The sequence below is a fragment of the Erinaceus europaeus genome, chromosome X (assembly GCF_950295315.1).
Source record: "Erinaceus europaeus chromosome X, mEriEur2.1, whole genome shotgun sequence".
In the NCBI taxonomy this organism is placed as follows: Eukaryota; Metazoa; Chordata; class Mammalia; order Eulipotyphla; family Erinaceidae; genus Erinaceus; species Erinaceus europaeus.
The window spans coordinates 69,726,997-69,750,285 of NC_080185.1; the positions used below are offsets into that span (position 1 = coordinate 69,726,997).

Here is a 23,289-nt window from a genome sequence, read left to right on the forward strand (position 1 = left end):
ACATCTTCAGAATTCTACACCTCAAGAAATGGGAATCCACATTCTTCTTGAATCCTCCTGGGACACCCTCAAGGATAGACCATATGTTAAGCCACAAGCCAGTATCAACAAGTTCAAGAGCATTGAAATCATCCCAACCATCTTCTCAGACTACATTGGGATTAAGCTAACAAAAAACAGAAAATTAGTAAAAGAACCAAAATATGGAAACTCAGCAACATACTGCTTAACAAACAATGGATCAAAGAGGAACTCAAGGAAATAATTCAGATGGTCCTAGAATCAAATGAAAATGAAGACACAAGCTATTCAATTATTTGGGACACAGCTATAGAAATACTTAGAGGGAAAATAATAGCCATACAAGCACACATTAGGGAACAAGAAAAAGCTCAAGTAAACAGTCTGACTGCAGACCTTAAAGACCTAGAAGAAGAGGAACAAAGGAACCTTAAAGAACCAGAAGGACAGAAATCATTAAAATTTGGACATAAATAAATAACATTGAAAATAGATAACCGTACAAAAGATCAATGAAGCTAAATGTTGGTTCTTTGAAAAATTAAACAAAATTGACAAACCCTCAGCCAGACTCCTTAGAATAAAAGGGAGAATATTCAAATACATAGAAATGTAAATGATAGGGGAGATATCATAACAGATATCACAGAAATCCAAAAATATTATGAGAAGCTTATATACTACCAAGCTAGAGAACCTGGATGAAATGGAAGAATTCATAGAAGCATATACCCTTACAAAACTGAAGCAGGAGGAACTACAAAACCTAAATGGACCAACCAGAAACAAAGTAATCAAAAAAGTTGTTAAGAACCTTCACAATGGTGGCACAGCATTGTGCACATGTGGTGCAAAGTGCAAGGACTGGCTTAAGGATCCCTGTTCGAACCCCTGGCTCCCCACCTGCAGGGGAGTTGCTTCACAAGTGGGGAAGCAGGTCTACAGGTGTATCTCTTTCTCTCACCCTCTCTGTCTTCCCCTCCTCTCTCCATTTCTCTCTGTCCTATCCAACAACAATGACATCAATAATCACAACAATGTTAAACAACAAGGGCAACAAAATGGAAAATAAATAAATATAATTTTTTTTAAAAAAAGAACCTTCACAACAATAAAAGTCCAGGACCAGATTGTCTTACAAATTAATTCTACAAAACCATCAGGAAGTACTTTATACCTCACTTTTAAAGCTTTTTCAAAAGCACAAAGCCAAAGGAATATTCCCTTACTACCTTCTATGAATCCAACATCACCCTGATACTAAAAGTAGATAAGGATACAACAAAAAAGGGAAACTATAGACCAATATCTCAAATGAACATAGATGCTGAAATACTGAATAAAATCCTATCCAACCATATACAGCAGTATATTAAAAAGATTGTTCATCATAACCAAGTGGGATTTATTCCAGGAATTCAAGGCTGGTTCAATGTATGTAATTCAATCAATGTGATTAACCACATCAATAAAAGCAAAAAAAAAAGACATGATTATCTCAGTAGATGCTGAGGAAACTTTTGACAAAATTCAACATCCATTCATAATTAAAGCACTACAGAAAATGGAAGAAGATGGTATCTTGGAAACAACATATGGCTTGAGCTCTGCAAGGAGGATGCTTAAAAAATGGTAAGTTCGTGTGAGGGTAGGAATTCTGGGTCAGTAGTGGGATAGGGGTGCACTGGGTGGCAGACAAGAACTAAAGAAAAGTCCTATAATTCATATTTGGGCTGGCAAACAAAGGATGATAAGGGAAGACGGTATCAGGGAGATTGGCTGGGAGTTTTCTGTTTCATTACTTCCCAACCCCCACATAAACTACTCTTGATGGGACTACTGTGGAGAGAATTTTTTAGCAAGATTCCTGGATCAGCAGGGATGTCTTTCAAATGCCTTATTGAAAAGATATTGAAGGTAGGAGGAACTCTATCTGAGTGACAGAATACCTAACCAGTTAAGGCCTCATTCCGGTGGGCTGGTCTCCAGGGGAAAAGTAATGGGCTGGTTCTTTCTTGCTCACGACAGCGGTGACACAAAGTAAAAGATACCAGGGGACTCTTAGCATGTCTAGAATCTGAGTCCTAGAATCCAAGAATCCTAGAGTCCATTTATTAGCAAAGTGGACATGAGTTAAATAAAAAAGCAATGAAGTTAATTATTGTTGAAATATGACAGAAATTACAGGTTTCTTAACAGTCAGCATGCCCCTATGGTAGGGGGCTGGTAGGACAGGAATTGATGAGATACAAGACAGTTATTCTCCATGACACAAGCAACTTAATTATCCAAAGGTATTTGAGAGAAGCATAGGGGTTAAACCTGTAGGGTGAGACAGAAAGAAGATGGATATCAAAAGGCCATATAGTTTGGAATTTCTCTTGTCTGGGGTCTGAGGTTTGTGATGAAGTGTGTGATAAGGTGTGTTCTTCTGTGATCAGAAGGTGACTTTGAGTAAGTGAATCTGTGGCCATGTGGCCTGCAGTTAATGGAGGGAAGTACTGGGGTTTCTGTGGGCCTGAGAGTCAAGAAGGAAAGAACCAAGTCTGAGTTTCCCCCCTTATGCTCACCTCGGTTGAGAGAGACTTACCAAGAGGTTATCTTCTCAGACCTCCATCCAAAGACAGGGGTGATCTCCCTAAGCTCTATCAGGCTTACACATGGTCCCAACAGGCTCAGTCTTGCCTGGGGTAAGGGACCTATGTTTTTCTGCTAATGCCTGAGTTTGCCTGATAGTTATCTCTTATAATTGCTTATTTTTACCTTGGTTTAGGAAACAGACTAAGCTTTGTGGAGCCAATATGTATTGGTTCAGTCTGTAGACTGACTGTTAGGGAACTTTATTTAATTTTCTACTATTATCATTATTACTTGTGCTTGTCTTATTTTGCGCCTCTCCAAATTGAGCAAAAGTAGCCACTGCTGCTCCTTCCACTAATAGGTGATTGGGTGTGCTACACATTCTGGGGGGGGGACTTGCTTTCTTTACTTCTCTTTTTCTTTCCTTAAAGCTGATCTGAAAAATCTTTCCTTTCACAGATTTTTCCTTTTACTTTTTTCTCTTTTTTTTTTATTCACTGGCACTCGTTCTTGAATAATCTTGTAGAAGTCTGAGAGTAGATTCTTTCATTCAGACTAGATGGAGGGATCAAAACCTTCTCAGACAGGCAACAGTTAAAGGAGGCAACTATCACCAAGACGGCCATGAAAGAGTTTCTAAAAAGCCTCTTATAAATAAGAACATCACCAAAATACTTGCCATATATCAGAGTGAAAAAAAAAGCTGTTGAATAATGGCACTTCAATACCTTAAATCCATAGTGTCAATAAATGCCAATGGCTTAAATTCACCCACTAAAAGGCACAGAGTAGGAACACGGATCAGACAACACAACCCAACCATATGCTGCTTGAAGAAGCCCATGTGACCCAACAAGAAAAACACAGACTTAAAGTGAAGGGGTGGTTAACTATCATACAGGCTAATGGTCCACAAAAAAGGGCAGGAATGGCCATTCTCATGTCTGACACAATAGATTTTAAATTAAATAAAGTAATAAAAGATAGGCAAGGTTATTACATAATGATCAGAGGATCAATCAACCAAGAAGACTTAACAATCATTAATATCTATTCACCCAATGAGAGCCAATCAAAATACATCGAATACTTACTGCAAGAGCTACAAAATATATCAGTAGTAATAGAGTAATAGTAGGAGACTTCACCATCCCACTCTTACACTTAGATCAACGAAGCAGAGAATCAACAAAGAAACATGAAAATTAACTGAAGAGATGGACAGACTAGACCTCTTGCACATTTTCAGAGTTCTTTACCCCGAAAAACTGGAATACACATTCTTTTCAAATCTACACACCACATCCTCAAGGATAAACCACATATTAAGCTACAAAGACAGTATCAACAAATTCAAGAGCATTGAAATCATCCCAAGCATCTTCTCAGACCACGGGGGAGTAAAACTAACATTCTACAACAAACAGAAAATTACTAAAAGTTACAAAATTTGGAAACTCAACAATATGCTACTTAATAACTGCTGGATCAAAGAGGCACTCAAGCAAGAAATTCAAATGTTTCTCATAACAAATGAAAATGAAGAGTTGTATAATAAGAACTATGAGTTGCTATTCAGAGAAATAAACAATGATACAAAGAAATGTAAAGCTATCCAATGTTCATGGATTGGAAGTATTAATATCATCAAAATTAATATTCTACCCAAAGTCATATACAAATTGAATATGTTACCCATCAAAGTCCTCCAAATTCCTTTATAGAATAGGAAAAATTACAATAATTTATTTGGAAACAGAAAACACCTAGAATCACCAAAACTATCTTGAGAAAAAGAAACAGAAATGGAGGCATCACACTCCCAGAGCAGGCCATCATAATCACCAAGAGTAGCAAAACAAACAAACAAATAAATAAATAACAAAATAGTCACCAATGAAGACATGCAGAAGGACAACAAACATATGAAAACAAACAAAAACTCCAAATCATTTGTTGTCAGAGAAATATATATATAAAGACAACAATGAAATACAACTTCATCCCAGTGAACATACATCAGAAATTATAGGAACAACAAGTGCTGGAGAGGTTGTGAGGGTCAAAGGAACCGTCCTGCACTGCTGGTGCGGATGCAAATTGGTCCACCCCCTGTAGAGAACAGTCTGATAAGCTATCAGAAGGGTAGAAGTGGACTTTCCCTTTGACCCTGCAATTCTTTTCTTGCAGATATATCCTAAGTAACAAAACACACCCATCCAAAATATCTTTATAAGCCTATGTTCCTAGCAACACAATTTGTAATAGCCAAGACCTGGAAACAACTCAGGTGTATGTCAACAGATGAGTGACTGTGTAAATTGTGATATATATATATCAAGGTAAAAAAATAATCACAATTCTTCCAATCAGATAGGTGCTGAAAGTCACTTTTCTCCACAGGACTGGTCACTACCAAATCCATAGGAAATAACTGGTTAGACCTTCCTTATTTACATGGGGTAGAGGCTATGCTTTTCTTTTTTTCCCAGCAGGTACACTATGGTTCCGATCATGTTTAGTGAAACTTTATCATGGGATGGTAAATGCTAAAGACTAAAAATTAATTATCTATATATACTCTAAATTTTTATTTTAATTTTTTCCTTGGCTTGTCTGGCTTCTTTGTGATTGAAGCCAATAATGTTATTAACTTAAGGTCAAGCATTTGGTTTTGTTTGCTTACTTCCTTGTTTTCTTTTCTTTCTTTCTTTCTTTTTTTTTAGTTTTGTCATCACATGTCTTACTTGCATTCATATCAAAGTACTTAAACATTTTCTCTTCAAATTCCTTACAAGAATTTAAGGGGCTGATTCCTTGATTGCAGTAATTTAACACCCTTGATAACACCAAGGTTGCCGTCCAGGAATACATTTGTTGGCTTCTGTTCCTAGCTTCCAGGGGTGACTGGCTGTTTCTTGGTTAGACAAAGATAAACAGATCATTTGGGAACCAGGCTAACAGAAAGATTTTATCTGATACCCATATATAATAACTGCACTCCTGGGGATAAGGTCTGTGCTTGCAGCATAAACCCCAGTGATGAAGAAGATTGGCCTATTCACTGATACCCCTGAAGACTCTGAGTAAGACAACAATGAGATACCACTTCACTCCTGTGAGAATGTCATACTTCTGAAAAGGCAGCAGCAACAAATGCTGGAGAGGTTGTGTGGACAAAGGAACCCTCCTGTGCTGCTGATGGGAACGTCAATTAGTCCAATCCCTGTTAAAACAGTCTGGAAAATGCTCAGAATGCTAGAAGTAGACCTATGACCCTGAAATTCCTCTCCTGCAAATGTATCCTAAGGAAACAAACACATCCATCAAAAATATTTGTGTATCCCTTGTTCATAGCAGCACAGTTTGTGATAGCCAAAACCTGAAAGCAAGGTAGGTGCCAAATAACAGATGAGTGGCTGAGTAAGATGTGGTATATATACAAAATGAAATATTTCTCATCTATTAAAAATGGTGAATTTACCTTCTTCACTTCATCTTGGATGGGGCTTGAAGGAATCATGTTAAGTGAGATAAAGCAAAAGGAGAAGGATAAGTATGAGATGATCTCACTTATAGACAGAAGTTGAAAAATAAGACTAAAGGGAAAAGACAAAGTAGAACTTGGACTGGAGTTGGTGTACAACATCATAGTAAATCACTGAGGTGGGATGGGGGTGTATTCAGGTCCTGGAACATGATGGCAGAGGAGAACCTAGTAGGGTGCAAACTGTCATTTGGAAAACTGGGAAATGTTATGCATGTACAATCTACTGTTTTGTACTATTGACGGTAACTCATTAGTCCCCAATAAAGAAGCTATAAAATAAAAAAGACTGAAGGAGAGTTGGGCAGTAGTGCAGTGGATTAAGCGCACTTGGCATGAAGCACAAGGACCAACTTAAAAATTCTGGTTAGAGCCCTCGGCTCCCCACATGCAGGGGAGTCCCTTCACAGGCGGTAAAGTAGGTCTGCAGGTGTCTCTCTTTCTCTCCCCCTCTGTCTTCCCCTCCTCTCTCCATTTCTTTCTGTCCTATCTAACAACTACAACAACAACAATAACAACAGCTACAAGAACAATAAAAAACAAGGGCAACAAAAAGGGGAAAATAATTATAAAAATAATAATAAAGACTCTAAACATATCTGTCCATTTTTATTCAAGAAGTGAGGATATTTTGGGAATACTTATGTATATATCTTTAGGCAAAGAAGAATGCTGGGCCATGTGGGCATAATTAGACGAAGTCATTAGCATATGACAAACATCACATTAGATGTAACCTCATGGAGACTTGCAAGAACTGAAAATATGTAAAGGGATGACAGGCAGAAATCCCAGTCTTGCCACCTCGCTTCTCCTGGGACCTATACATCTTGGAAGCTGATGGATGAATAATATATTATTAAAGAATCATGACACCTGTATCTATGTATTTCCTCCTATATCTATACCCTTACTGTGGATTTTAAAAAGTAATAAATATGTTGATTTTGTAAACCCCCCAAATATCCCATTTACTATTTTTCTATACTGAAAACAAATAAGAAATGAAAGTGAAAATACAAGTTAACAGAATATGTGCGACACAGCTAAATTATTACTGACAAAAACTTCAAAGCTATGTATTCACATATCAGAAAGCCAGAAATGAACTCAAATAAACAACCTGATATTACATCTGAAGGAGGTAGGCAAAGAAGAAAGGAAAGTCAAAGCAATTTGGAGTAAAATAATAAACAATGTTGAGACTAATAACAAGTGCAAATACACGAAATCAATGAAGTTAAGACCTGGCTATTTTTGCAAAAGTATATGAAATTGACAAAACCTTGGCCAAACTCACATAAAAAGGTAAAAGACCTTAATAAATTGTATTGTACATGAAAGGAGAGCAATGACAAAAGACACAGTAGTAATTCAGATGCTCATACATAACTTCTATGAACAATTATATGAAACAAATCTGGAGAACATAGAAGACATATACATAATAATAAGCTCTTAGAAGAAAGCATACAGCCTTCTGGGACTTAATCTGGAGGAACTAGAAAATATGAATAGACCAATTGTATCCAAATAAGTTGAAACAGTTATCAAAAACTTCCACAACAACAAAAATATCCAGTCTCAGATGTTTTTACAAATGAATTCTACAAAATTTTGCTACTACTTAATTCTTTCAAAATACTGAGGACACAGAAATCTTTCCTAACACCTTTTACAAAGTGAATGCTATTCAGATACTAAGGGAGTATAGAGACAAACAATATAGAAAACTTCAGACCAATACTAAGACACTGAACAAAATTGTAGCAAAATGTATACAGCAGTACATTCAAAAGACCATAAGCAAGTAAAATTTATCCCGGGGATTCAAGGATAGTTCCATATAAGTACCTCAACAAATGTGATCTGTAGCAAAAAGAAAAAAAAAAGGATAGAGAAATAAAAATATCATGATTATTTCAGTCGACAGAAAAAGCCTTTGAGAAAGCTTCACAAGTGATGAAGCAGCATTGCACATGTCTATCCTATCCTTGTCTATCACCTGCTTCCCTCCCAATTTCTGGCTATATCTATCCAATAAATAAATAAAGATAATAAAGATAATAAAATAAAAAAGAAAGTCTGATAAAATTTACCATCCTTTCATGATTGAAAGACTAGAAAGTTCCTTTGGAAAATGGTATGGGGATTTCTTAAACAAATATAAATAAGCTTCATTCTTCTGCATGTTTCAACCCACTGTTTCCAACACCATTTGTTGAAAAGACTCTGGTGTACCCATTTAATAGTCTGAGCCCCTTTGTCAAAGATTAAATGTCCGTAGGTGTGGGGGCTCACTTCTGGGCTTTCAATTCTATTCCACTGGTCACTGTGTCTGTTCATGTTCCAATACCAAGCAGTTTTGATGACAACGGCCCTGTAATACAATTTGAGATCTGAGAGTATGATGCCTCCTGTTCTGTTTTTTTTTCTCAGGTTTGTTTTGGCAATTCTAGTTCTTTTCTGGTTCCAGATAAACATTTGTAGCATTTGTTCTATTCTCCTAAAAATATGCTTGGGATCTTGATGGAGATAGCATTAAATTTGTAGATGGCTCTGGGTAATATATTCATTTTGATGATGTTAATTCTTCCAACCCATGAACATGGAATATCTTTCCACTTCTTTGTGTTTTTTTCAATTTCCTTGAGTAGTGACTCATAATTTTCAGTATATAAGACTTTCTCTTCTTTGGTTAGGTTTACTCCTAGATATTTTATTGTTTTTGTTGCTATAGTAAACGGAATTGATTTCTGGATTTCAATTTCTTCTAGCTTAGTGTTTGCATAGAGGAAACTGACTTTTGAATGTTAATTTTGTAGCCTGACACCTTACTGTATTTCCTGATGATTTCCAAAAGCTTCTTGCTGGATTCCTTAGGTTTTTCTGTGTATACTATCATGTCATCTGCAAATAGGGAGAGTTTGACTTCTTCTCTTCCAATCTGTATCCCTTTAATTCCTTGCTCCTGCCTGATTGCTATGGCAAGAACTTCCAACATTATGTTGAATAGTAATGGTGATAGTGGGCAGCCCTGTCTAGTACCTGATCTGAGGGGAAATGCTTCCAGTTTTTCACCATTGAGTATGATGTTGGCTATAGGTTTGCTATATATAGACTCCACTATCTTCAGGAATTTTCCATCTATTCCCATTTTTTGTAGTGTTTTGATCATAAAGGGATGTTGTATTTTGTCAGAGGCTTTCTCTGCATCTATTGATATGACCATGTGGTTTTTGGTCTTGCTTTTGTTGATGTGGTGGATCACATTGATTGATTTACATATATTAAACCAACCTTGAATGCCTGGGATAAACCTCACTTGGTCATGATGAACAATCTTTTTAATATACTACTGTATCAGGTTGGCTAGAATTTTGTTCAGTATTTTAGCATCTATGTTCACCAGAGATATTGGTCTGTAGTTTTCTTTTTTGGTTGTGTCCCTGTCTGTTTTTGGTATCAGAGTGATGTTAGCTTCATAGAAGCTGGCAGGGAGTATTCCAGTGTCTTCAATCTTCTGGAAAACTTTTAAAAGTAGAGGCATTAGTTCTTCTTTGAAGGTTTTGTAGAATTCATTTGTAAAAACATCTGGCTCCAGAAACTGAACCACTGTATTTCACCAAATACAAAAGTAAATTCCAAGTGGATCAAGGACTTAGATGTTAGACCACAAACTATCAGATACTTAGAAGAAAATATTGGCAGAACTCTTTTCCGCATAAATTTTAAAGACATCTTCAATGAAATGAATCCAATTACAAAGAAGACTAAGGCAAGTATAAACCTATGGGACTACATCAGATTAAAAGCTTCTTCACAGCAAAAGAAACCACTATCCAAACCAAGAGACCCCTCACAGAATGGGAGAAGATCTTTACATGCCATACATCAGACAAGAGTTTAATAACCAACATATATAAAGAGCTTGCCAGACTCAAAAACAAGACAACAAATAACCCCATCCAAAAATGGGGGGAGGACATGGACAGAATATTCACCACAGAAGAGATCCAAAAGGCCGAGAAACACAAGAAAAAATCCTCCAAGTCTCTGATTGTCAGAGAAATGCAAATAAAGACAACAATGAGATACCACTTCACTCCTGTGAGAATGTCATACATCAGAAAAGGTAACAGCAGCAAATACTGGAGAGGTTGTGTGGTCAAAGGGACCCTCCTACACTGGTGGGAATATAAATTGGTCCAACATCTGTGGAGAACAGTCTGGAGAACTCTCCGAAGGCTAGAAATGGACCTACCCTATGATCCTGCAATTCCTCTCCTGGGGCTATAGCCTAAAGAACCCAACATATCCATCCAAAAAAGATCTGTGTACACATATGTTCTTGGCAGCAGAATTTGTAATAGCCAAAACCTGGAAGTAACCGAGGTGTCCAACAACAGATGAGTGGCTGAACAAGTTGTGGTATATATACACAATGAAGTACTACTTAGCTGTAAAAAATGGTGACTTCACCGTTTTCAGCCAATCTTGGATGGACATTGAAAAAATCATGTTGAGTGAAATAAGTCAGAAACAGAAGGATGAATATGGGATGATCTCACTCTCAGGCCGAAGTTGAAAATCAAGATCAGAAAAGAAAACACAAGTAGAACCTTTAATGGAATTGGTGTATCGCATCAAAGTAAAAGACTCTGAGGTGGGTGGTTGGGGATAATACAGGTCCAAGGAGGATTCAGAGGACCTAGTGGGGGTTGTATTGTTATATGGGAAACTGGGGAATGTTATGCACGTACAAACTATTGTACTTACTGTTGAATGTAAAACATTAATTTCCCAATAAAAAATCAGAAAAAATATATAAATAAGCATACTTTATGATTCAACAATACCACATTTATCCAAAAAGGATATTTGCATCCCTACTCTTATAACTACAATCACAATAGTGAAAATAGGGAGCAAGCTAAATACTCATCAACCAAGGACTGCATTTATGAGATATATACTCCTTGGAATATTACTCTACAATCAAAAAGAAGTTATTGAATTCTTTGGGGCAAAAATAATGGAATGATTATACTTAAAAAAATTAGTAAAGAAGTGAAAGACAACTACCAGATGGTTTAACTCATTTGTTGAATCTAAAGAACTTAAACAGGGACCAGAAAGTGGAGTACCTGGTTAAGTGCTCGTACTACAGTGAGCAAGAACCCAGGTTCAACCCCCTGGTCCTCACCTGCAGGGAGGAACCTTTCCAAGTGGTGAAACAGAGCTACAGGTATCTCTCTGTCTTTCTCCTGCTCTATCTCTCATCAATTTCTCTCTGCCTCTATCTAACAATAAAAAATTAATTAAATAAAAAAAACTTAAACATATGAACTTGGTAAAAGGTAAATATAAACAAAGTGTCTCTAGACATCGGTGGTTAGTGGCACAATATTTTGGTGGCTCTATACTCTGTAATCTTATAATCTTGTAAACCACTGCTAGTATTAATTGAAAAAAATGCAAACTAATTGAGTCTATATACAGCAAACCTATAGCCAGTATCAGATTCAATGGTGAGAAATTGACAGCTTTCTTATTTAGATTAGGTACTACACACAGTTGCCTATTGTCACACTAATATTCACTTTAGTCTTAGAAGTACTAGGCACAGCAATTAGGTAAGAGAAATAAATTTAAACGATACAGGTAGGAAGAGATGAAGTAAATCTGCCACTATCTGATAATAAGATAGCATGTACAGACACCCAAAGTGGATACAGTAGAAAGCTCCTGGAAATTATAAGACAATATAGTTGGTGGCAGAGTTCAAAATTAAAACATAAAAAGCAGTGACATTTGTCTATGAAAACACAAGGAAGAAGAAGACATTTGGAAACTGATCTTTTTTACTACAGAAGCAAAAATAATCAACATCTAAGAAGAAAATAAAAAGGTGAAGGAATTGAGTTCTTATATAAGAAAACAGAGAAAAACACAAAAAAACATTATTTTTTATGGATTGGAAGAAATGACAAAGGAAATACGACTATTTGACCCAGTGTCATATATTGACTTAATGTGATCTCTATGAAGGTCCCACCAAATTACTTTAAGATGGTGGAACAAATGATACAAAAGTCTATGTGGAACCAGAAAATACTAAGTAGCCAAATATATCTTGATAAAAATGGGACAATCATTCAGTTATCACACTTTTGGAACTCAAATTTTACTACAAGGACACTATAATCAAAACTGGAACTACAGAAAGATAAACACAAAGTGGATCATGGATTTGAGATGGCACATTACACCAAAGCAAAATGTAGTGAGGAAATATTGGAAGGGTGCATGTGGAACAGAGGTTCTAGTGTGTGATAGGAGAAAAGGAAATATATTGGGGATGAGAAAATTATGCAGATACCACTAGGAGATGATAAATTGTACCATGTGTGAACAACTATATTTTAAATAATAGTCTCTAATAAAATTATTGAAAATAAAAATAAAATAAAAAACTTAAAGCCAACCTGCAAAAATAAAAAATAAATAATGCATTATCACATAATCAAATTTACAAAATACTGTACAGGTACTGTTAAGGTCATCATTTCTGTGATAAAAAGGAAAATAATTCCCATGTAGCTATGTAAACATAGTACAGTATACATACATTGTGTCACGTTTCATTTCCAAGTTCTGAAAACACCTTACCTGTTGTTGTTAGCTTCACTGCATCAAGCATATTTTCACAGGCAGCCAATTCCTATCAAAGTAGGACATTTGTTGTTAATGGTTGAGTGACAGTTTCTTTTTTTATCACCACTGGAACTTCACAAATCTATGTTGACATTTTTAGATGGAAAGAGACAGGAAAACACCACCAGGACACCAATGATTCACTAAGTGTGGTGGAGGCTGGGATGAAACCACAGTCATGCCCATAACAAAGTTCTATACAAATTAGTTATATTTTATTTTATTGTTTTATTGGCAAAGCAATGATCTTTAAGACAGTTTTAACCTGGATACAATTTCTTTTTTCTTTTTTTAATTTTTATTTATAAAAAGGAAACACTGACAAAAAAGATACTTTAAGAGGGGTACAACTCCACACAATTCCCACCACTAGAACTACATATCCCATCCCCTCCCTTGATAGCTTTCCTATTCTCTATCCCTCTGGGAGTATGGACCCAGGATAATTATGGGGTGCAGAAGGTGGAAGATCTGGCTTCTGTAATTCTTTCCCTGCTGAACATAGGCATTGAAAGTTCGATCCATACTCCCAGCCTGTCTCTCTCCCTAGTGGGCAGGGCTCTGGAGAAGTGGGTCTCCAGGACACATCGTTGTGGTTGTCTGTCCAGGGAAGTCCAGTTGTCTCTGTTTTTTTTTTAAAGAATGAGAGATGGAGATGATAGATGGATGACAGATAGATGTTAGATAGTCAGATAGATAGAAAGATAGATAGATGGATAGATAGATAGATAGATAGATAGATAGATAGATAGATAGATAGATAGATATAAACAGAACAAGACTATCCAAGAGTGTTATTTTGCCAACTTTTAAGATGTTAATTATGGGAGACTTCCAAAGGCATGGCCATTGAGAAGCAGCTGCATCATGTTGATCCTCTGATCAACTATTTAGAGTAACAAAAATCTCACCTGAAAACTAAAAAAATAATAATAATACTAGAATTTCTTCAGCAACTCAGTGAGCTATATATAAACGCAGGCATGCATTGTAAGTGGGTGGAAAAAAAAGTTGAGTGAGAAATTATCAGGACGTGGGGGATGGGTGGTGGCACACCTGGTTGAGTATACACATTAAAAAGCACAAGAACCACGGTTCAAGCTCCCAAGTGCAGGGGGAAGCTTTATGAGTGGTGAAGCAGTGCTGCAGGTGTCTGTCTCTCTTCTTCTCTTATCTCCTCCTCTCTCTCAATTTCTGGCTGTATGTATCCAATAAATAAAGATAATGTTAAAAAATAAAAAAGAAATTATCAGGACCTAAGAAGATCTTATTAGTAGCAGATGGTGTCATTCTGGAATTTTTGCAGATGAACATAGCATCATTAGAAGAAAGATAGGTTTCAGGTATGTATTTTGCTCAAAATATATACCTGAAAGCAAAAGTACACAATAGTCTGCAGTGAGCCAGTATAAAGTTGATAGTGATATAGTGTCTACTTAGAATTAGATACTCTCCTCACCTACATCCTATTACACTCCCCTCACTCACTCCAAAGCTAACCTTATCAAAGCAAGGACTGCAAAAGCTGAATAAGGGCAAGAGACTGGCATACTTTAATGATGACTCTTTAGTCACTATCAGGCCACCCCAACAGCTGGGGCCCTATTTGGGGAGTCTTGAGATTCCCAAACAGACATGATGGGCCTAGACCTCAAATAAATCCCTCTCTCCATTGTCACTGATTATATTTATCAGGAACAACAAAACAGACCTCCTTGTGGGCCCCCATAGGACCTTTCCCTCAACTTGAATCAACAGTGGTAAAGAATGTCCCATCCTGTAAAGGGATGCTGGACAACATACTCTATGATACACCTGAGGAAGATGGTTCCTGATATTGGGGCAGCTTGGAATGTTCCTACTCATCAACACAGAATGTGAGCTCAGATCTACAGGGATTCAAAGGTCGCATAGGCTCCTAAGCTGAATATGGGCCCCAGATCACATCAAATTGATAGGTTTACAGTCAACAATATTTATACATATTTATACAATATTCCCATATTTGGGAGCTACTCTCTTCCCTGATTCAGCTTTCTGATCCTTTATCCAGCCATGACATCATCTTCCCAGACAATAACTTGGGTCCACCTGCATATGATGTTTGGCAGGCCCCCGCTCCATCCTCCATTGCTAACACTATGGCGTATTTACATAATCATTGTTTTGTCTGATCTATCTTCTTTATACCTCGAGACCTGCCCTGCCTTCAGGGTATTAATTAATCCTACCAGTTAAAACCTTCGCAACAGTTGCTAATGGAGTTTCTACCATTAGCCCGCTCTTTCCTTTCTTCCACCCCCTTTCCTAGCCATTTCCTTTTCCAACTTGCCACTTCCGGTTTCTAAGATATAAAAAGCATTGTCTCTGATCAATAAAGACATTGTGTTCCCGCTCTGTCACAAGTTCCTGGTCTCTCTCCCATATTGCTGAGTAAGCAGCAGCCCAAGTTGGCTCCAGTAGAGTTCTCTCAAACCCAAAGAGCACGTGCCTGGGAAGAAACACCCTCATGCTAGCCCTGCATATCAGATTTCAGGCTCAAAGAAAAAAAAAACTAGTATAACTACTGGCCCTTTGGAATATAATTAAAATATATCTACTAGCTATCTACAAAATGTAGACCCCCCCAACTCTTCATCTGTACTATTCCAGTCTTTAGGTTCATGATTAGTCAACAATTTGGCTTTATATGTCAATTCTCTTTTCATCCACCAAGTTCCAGATGCTAGCATAATGCCAATCAGACTTCCCTGGACAAACAACCCCACCAATTTGTCCTGGAGCTTCAATTTCCCAGAACCCCGCCCCACTAGGGAAAGAGAGAGGTAGGCTGGGAGTATAGATCAAACTGTCAACGCCCATGTTCAGCCATGAAGCAATTAGAGAAGCCAGACCTTTCACGTTCTGCATCCCACAATGATTTTGGGTCCATACTCCCAGAGGGTGAAAGAATAGGAAAGCTATCAAGGGAGGGAATGCAATACGGAGTTCTGGTGGTGGGAATTGTGTGAGGTTGTACCCCTCTTATCCTTTGGTTTTTGTCAGTGTTTCCTTTTTATAAGTAAATTAAAAAAAGAAGGAAAATAGGTCTGGATACTTAAACTGTGAACTCAGGGGCAACAATATATTGAGCAGCCTAAAGGAATTTCAATGTGCTTGTTAGAAAAACAACTGAAAAAAAAAAGCACACCGGTTTTCATAGGCCTTAGCAGCCAACTTTTAGCCATGGGGCTAGGGAGAAAAGCTATTGCACTTTGCTCTCCTGATTAACTACTTAAAGGAATGAAAAAAAATCACCAGAAAAATTCGATTACATATAAGATTTCTTTAATTTTTTATACCTATTATTCTTTATTTAGCTATTTGCATACATTATATTATAATTCATACTCTTTTGTACTGTTGAAGATATTGTTCCTTGCTGGGCTCAGATCTCTTTAAGATCAGTGGGTTTGTCTTTCTTGTATTTCAATGTTTAAAGCCATGACTGATTACAACAGTTCAGCACATACATAAATGAAATCAATGCAAGATCTGTACAACATTAATTGCAAAATAACTGACAACAAGAATCCTAATTTCTTCTTTTTTGTTTTTTGTTTTTTGGCTCCAGGGTTATTGCTGTGGCTTGGTGCCTGAACTACGAATCCACTGTTCCTGGAGGCTATTTTTCCCCCTTTTGTTGTCCTTGTTGTTTATCATTGTTGTTATTATTTTGTTGTTGTTGTTGTTGTTGTTATTGGTGTCATTGTTGTTGGATAAGACAGAGAGAAACAGACAGAGGAGAGAAGACAGAGAGTGGGAGAGAAAGATAGACACCTGCAGACCTGCCTCACCACTTGTGAAGCGAACCCTGCAGGTGGGGAGTCAGGGGCTAGAACTAGGAAACTTAAGCCCATCCCTGTACTTTGCACCATGTGTGCTTAACCCACTGTGCTACCGCCTGGCTCCCAAGAATCATAATTTCTGTATATAAAACTCAAATTACATTTTAGACAAATAATATTTATCCAATATCATATAGATGGTAACAGTCACAGAGGATTTCAGAGATAGTAGATCATATAAAACTAAGCTTCCATCTTGCTTCGTTCTTCTTTTTCTTTATTGTGAGGATTACTGGTCTACATTCAACAGTAAAATACAGTAGTTTGTGCATGCATAACATTACTCAGTTTTTCACAGAAAAATTCATCCCCCCAGGTCCTCCTCTGCTATCACGTTCTAGGACCTGAACCCTCCTCACACACAGAATCTCTTACTTTGGTGCAATACACCAAACCTTGTTCAAGTTCTGCTTTGTATTTTCTTATGTTTCAACATATTTTTTATTGGTAGTGATTTAGTTATGATCGACAAGGTGGTGGACTAAGAGGGGTACAATCCCCACCACCAGAGTGTCATATCCCATTCCCTCCATTGGAAGGTTCTCTATTCTTTATTCCTTCTGAGAGAATGGACCAAAGATCTCCATGGGCCACAGAAGGTGAGAGATCTGACTTTTGCAATTGCTTTTCCACTGGACATGGGACTTTTTAAATTTTATGGAGGGTAATGGTTTACAGTAAATAAATTTGTTTATAAATGTGTGAAATTTCTCATATTTCTGCAAAATATACTCATCAAAGCCTAGGACTCCATCCACCATCAAGCAACAGATCCTGAAAGGAACAGATCATCCCCCAGAGTCCTTTAATTTGGTGCAATATGCCAAAAACAGTCCTAGTTGTAATTTGTGTTTGCGCTTTCTGTTCTTATTTTCCCAACTCCTATTCATGAATGAAATGAGAGCATTCCATATTCATCCTTTTATTTCTGGATTATCTCACTTAACATGCTTCCTTCAAGCTCCATCCAAGATGAGATGAAGAAAGTTATTTCAGAATTCTTGATAGCTGATTATATATACATCTTTCCAAGTTACTCATCTGCTGTTGGACACCTAGGTTGATTCCAGGTGTGGCTATTACAGATTGTGCAGCTAAAAATTATGCACAGATCTTTTTGGAGGGGTGTGTTTGATTCCTTAGAATCAAATTCCAATTCTTATTCCTAGAATAAGAATTGCAGGTCATAATGTGGGTCTATTTCTAGCTCTGAGAGTTCTACAAATAGGTTTCCACTTGAGTTGGATATATTTACATTTTCTAAGAGCTTAAAAAGTATGAGTATTAGCAGATGGGTAATGGTGCATCTGGTTGAGTGCACATGTTACAATGTACAAGGACCCAGGTTCAATCTACAAGTCCTCACCTGCAGGGAGAAAGATTTGTGAGTGGTGAAGCAGTGCAGCAGGTGCCTCTCTATCTCATTCCCTCTTTATCACCCCCATTTCCTCTAGATTTATGGTTGTCTTTATCCAATAAGTAAATAAAGTTAATTAAAAAATTAAAAACTTGGGGTCTGGCGGTAGCACAGTGGGTTCAGGACATATAGTACAAAGTGCAAGACCCTGTGTAAGGAGCCCGGTTTGAACCCTAGGCTCCCCACCTGCAGAGGAGTCACTTCACAGGTGGTGAAGCAGGTCTGTATTTCTCTCCCCCTCTCTGTCTTCCCCTTCTCTCTCCATTTCTCTCTGTCCTGTCCAGCAATGAACGACATCAACAGCAAAAATAATGACTACAACAAGGCTACAACAACAAGGGCAACAAAAGGGGGGGGAAAATGGCCTCCAAGAGAAGTGGATTCATGGTGCAGCCACTGAGCCTCAGCAATAACCCTAGGGCAAATAAAATAAAATAAAAATTATAGGTATTGAATGTTCCTTGAGTATTATGTATATTTTATTTATAAAAAACATGTGGTCCTGAGCTTTCATTATTTGGAAGTTATTTGAAGGTTATTTCAACTTTTTTGGCTGAGATTAGCATGTTCATGTTTTCTAGTTTGTCTTGGTTCAATTTTGGAAGTTTGTATATTTCTAGGAATCTTTCCATTTTCTTCCAGGTTCTCTAAATTGGTAGGATATAGTTGTTCATAGAAGCCTCAAATGATAATTTTGATTTCTTTGGTGTCTGTTGTAATATCTCATCTTTCCTTTACAATCCTACTTATTTGAGACTTCTCTGCTCTTTGTAGTTAGTGTGGCCAATGAGTTTATCAAAGAACCAGAAAAAGAAGCTCACCATCTCTAGTATTGTTCAGCAGAGTCCTCAATATTCTTGTCACTACCATCAGACAAGACGTTTCATATATATATATGAAAGGATTCTTCCTTTCAGACTCTCACTACTTCCGTTGACATGCTAATACATCTAGTAAACCCCAAAGATACCAAGAAATTATTAGATATAATAAATTTAGTAAAGTAACAGGACACAAAATCATTACTCAGAGATCTGTGGTATTTCTGTATACAAATAAGAAGTCAGAAGAAATGGAAATAAAATACTAAATCCCATTTACAAATGAACTCAAAAAGATAAAATACCTCTGAGTAGGGGCCGGGTGGTGGCGCATCTGGTTGAGTGCACATGTTATAATGCACAAGGACCCGGGTTCAAGCTCCTGGTCCCCACCTACAGAGGGAAGCTTCACAAGTGGTGGAGCAGTGCTGCAGGTGTCTCTCTGTCTCTCTCTACATATGCCCTTTCCTCTCAATTTCTCGCTACTTCTATAAAATAAATAAAGATAAAAAATAAAAAAATACCTCTGAGTGAGTATCACAAAGGAAGTGAAGGACCTTTACAAGGAGAACTAGAGTTCATTATCAATATAAATTGAGAAGGACAAAAGAATGGAAGAAAATTCCTTCTTGCAGGGTTGGAATAATAAGTATCACTTGCCCATTTTTATTCCAGTATCCTCTGTCTCTCCAATAGCAACCTACAATTTCAATGAAATCCCAATACAGATACCAGTGACATTTTTCAAGGAAATTGGACAACTTTTCTGAAAATTCTTGGGGAATCAAACACAGAGACAGGTGGGGAGGGTGAAAGAGAGAGAGACAGAGGGAGAAAGAGAGAGAGAGAAAGAGAGAGAGAGAGAGAGAGACAGAGAAAACACAAAGTACTTTTGAGAATCAAGAAAAAAATACTGAGGTATCACACTCCCCAACTTCAATTTATACTACAAAAAGTTGTAGTTAAAACAACACAGTACTGGAATAAAAATGGGCAAGTGAATCGATGAAACAAGTTTGAGAGCTAAGAAATTAGCTCACTCATATACAGCCATCTAATATATGACAAAGTGGCCAAAATGACTTAATGGGGTAAATAAGTACTCTTTGATAAATGGTGGCTGAAAAAGGTTGAACAACTACATGTCAAAAAATGGAACTAGACCACCACCTAATACCATATATCAGAATCAAATCAAAATGAATCAAATACATGGATATTAGACTAGAAATTCTAAATTTTATAGAGCAAAATATTATTGAATCTCTGTAGGATCTTCACATCAAAGATATATTTTTAGACTCAACTCCATGGGCATGGGAAATGAAAACAATAGTAAATAAATGATACATGAAACAAAAAAGCTACTACACAACAAAAGAACACTACACAAGGATAACCAGACAACCCAGCAAATGAGAAAAGGTATTTTCACATCACACATTCAACAAGAAACCTATATCTAACATCTATAAAGAATTGATACATATTTACAAAGGAAAGAAAAAATAACCCAATAAATAGTGGGCCAAAGAACTAAACAGTTTTCAGAAGAAGAGATAGACATGGCCCACAGACATAGGAAGAAATGTTACACTTCATTTATGAGAATACAAATAAAAAGTGCTCTAATATTTCATCTCACACTTGTAAGAATGGCTTCCATGAACAAAATCAGGAAATGAAAGATTTTTCAAGGGACTCCACTAGTCTGCTAGTGAGAATTTTAACTGATGTAACCCCTTTGAAAGACTATGTAGAGTCCTTAAGCAAATAAAAAATGGAGTTATCTTATGATCCAGAAACATTAATTCAAAGGGGCATATGCACACCTATGTCCATAGCTGTATTATTCATAATAGCCAAAGTATAGAAGCAGCCTAAATACCCATCAACACATATGTGGCTGAAGAAGTCATGAAATATATATTCCATGGAATACTACTCTGAAATAAAAAAGATGACATTGTATCCTCTGGGACAAAATGAATGGAACTGGAGGTGATTCTGTTTAGTGAAATAAGTAAAGATATGAAAGAAAACTACCAGGTAGTTTCACTCATATGTGAAATCTAGAGAACAGATACACATGAAATTGAAATGAAGAAGAAATAGGAAGAGGAGGAGAAAGAGCAGCAGCAGCAGTAGAAGTAGTAACAACAGCAGCAGCAGCAAAAAATTTCTAAGACTTGTGAGAAAAATGGTTATTCATTTTTGAAGTATTTTTTATTGTTGGTGGGTGTGGTGTTGAACTGTATACTACCATCCTATAATATTGTACCCTACTATTAGTCAATAATAAATATTAAAATTGTACTAAATAAATAAATACTTTGGCTTAAGTTTGTATATGTAGTGGAGGAGGAATACTTCATTTGGTGATAGGAGTCTGTACAGAGAATTAAAAAATGTACTCATGTCATAACTGTTTTTTTCTGTAAATCATTATATCCTCCAATAAAGTAAATTGAAAAAACAATAAATGAAATGATATCAAAATCATATTGCTTTACAAATAGAAAATGTTAAAATATATCAAAGAAAGAGAAATTAGAACCACAGAATTTCCATACAATAACTATGCCTACTAAGTTGCCACATTTACTTTACTGGAATGATTGTCAGGAAAGCTATTAAAAAGAAATTTTAATCAGAAACAATAAATCTAGCTCCTTAGACTTCTGTAGGTTGTCTATGTCAAATAACTACTTGAAATTTCACAGAAATCCTGTGTATAAGTATTGTATTCTGAACAATCATTATTAAATTCTATAAGTAGGTGTAATCTTAAACATAGCAAGATTTTTTTACCCTAAAAATTTAGCCAATAATTCCTGAAATTCAATCACAATAGGATATTTTTTAAATAATATTTTCAGTTTCTCTAAAAATACTCTTCTAGTGTCATAATTTCCTCAATAGTTAAAATATAGTAGGTTCCTGGTATTTTCATAAGTTTATTTCTCCATGACTTTTTGAAACCTTGCTGTAAGTTACACCACTTATATGTAATTATCTTACATTATTGAATCACTACACCAGTCTTTTCAATATAGATGGCATGGCAATTTTTATTTTATATGTGGAAAATGAAACGTAGGTTAAGAACCTTTTAGAAGTTTATGAAAATGGAACAAAATATGTGAAACCAAGTTTCAAATCTAGTTTAAGTCTTCCTTACCCTTAGTCCCAAACTACTAAACTCTGAATTAAGTAACTTACTTTAATTAGGCGCAGGATTTCTGGACAGTCTTGAACCTCTGCAGGTCTGACTTGGAAATAATTCATACTTGGCTTTTTTGTGGAAGATTGACTTCCACCTGATTGCGACATGCTTGACTGGCTCCTGCCTGGTTGATTTATGCTTTGTTGTTGGTTTAGGCCTGGTTGACCGATGCCTAATTGACTCACATATGATTGACTTGAACCTGCCTGTCTCATGTTTAATTGACTTGTGTAGGATTGACTTAGACCTGATTGCCAGAAGCCAGATTGTCTCACACCTACTTGGCAAGGTCCTGGTTGACTTATGTTTGGCTGTGTCATGTCCAGTTGATTCCTGTTAGATAGGCTTGTGGTTGATTGGTTCATATCCAGTTGGTTCACACCAAGTAATTTTATGTCTGATTAGTTCATTTCTTCTAAGTGTTACTGGTGTATGTTTGATTGGTTAATATCCAATTGACCCTTACATGGTTGATTGAAGACTGATTAATTGAGAATTGCTTGGCCAAGGAATGGTTGACTAGAGATTAGTTGGGAAATGATGGATTGGCAGATGACTTGTTGGCCAATGATTGCCTCGATGGAATAGGAGTTCTTTACTACAGTGCTATGATGGGAGGCTAGAAGATTTTTGTTTTTGTTTTCTTTAACTTGATTTTGACTTTGACGAAAAAAATTAAAGGAAGATTACCTAAAGATTATTGATACCTCCAACTTGCTGAGTTGACATTGCCAGCAATCGCAGCTGTAGGTTTGGCTGATTTTCAGGCTGCCATCTGCCCTTTCCCTGACAACAGGCTGGAAATAAAGGAAAGATGATAATGACCCTGAGGGAATGTTAGCTTCCCAGACTGCTGCAGGGTCATTGCATCATATTGATGAAGTCATAATGCATGAATCTATGTGCCTGTGCACTCCTATATATGTTGAGGAATGGATGAAACAGGACCAATATGACCATCATTGTATTTCCTCCTCTCCAAGAACTTTAGATAGTAAAGCAAGAAGTTAGAATTATTTTGATTGTATACCCAACACTCACCCTAATAGCACTTAATGTATTACAAGTACATG

The 23,289-nt window shown here is 36.7% G+C and overlaps 1 protein-coding gene across 2 annotated transcripts in view; it reads right to left on the minus strand.

Annotated features, from left to right (window-relative positions):
* The window catches only part of SATL1 (spermidine/spermine N1-acetyl transferase like 1), a 55,288-nt gene extending 32,270 nt beyond the window's left edge, over window positions 1-23,018 (minus strand). The window contains exons 1-2 of one of the 2 annotated variants that reach the window (XM_060182893.1): window positions 22,907-23,018; window positions 12,821-12,872 (exon numbers count right to left, since the gene is read on the minus strand). In XM_060182893.1, coding sequence (XP_060038876.1) covers window positions 12,821-12,851 — 31 coding nt within the window. In that variant the 5' untranslated portion in view covers window positions 12,852-12,872; window positions 22,907-23,018. Of the gene's footprint in view, window positions 1-12,820; window positions 12,873-22,212 lie in introns of both variants that reach the window. The other variant, XM_007534017.2, reaches the window with a different exon arrangement.
* Between the last annotated feature and the right edge of the window lie 271 nt (window positions 23,019-23,289).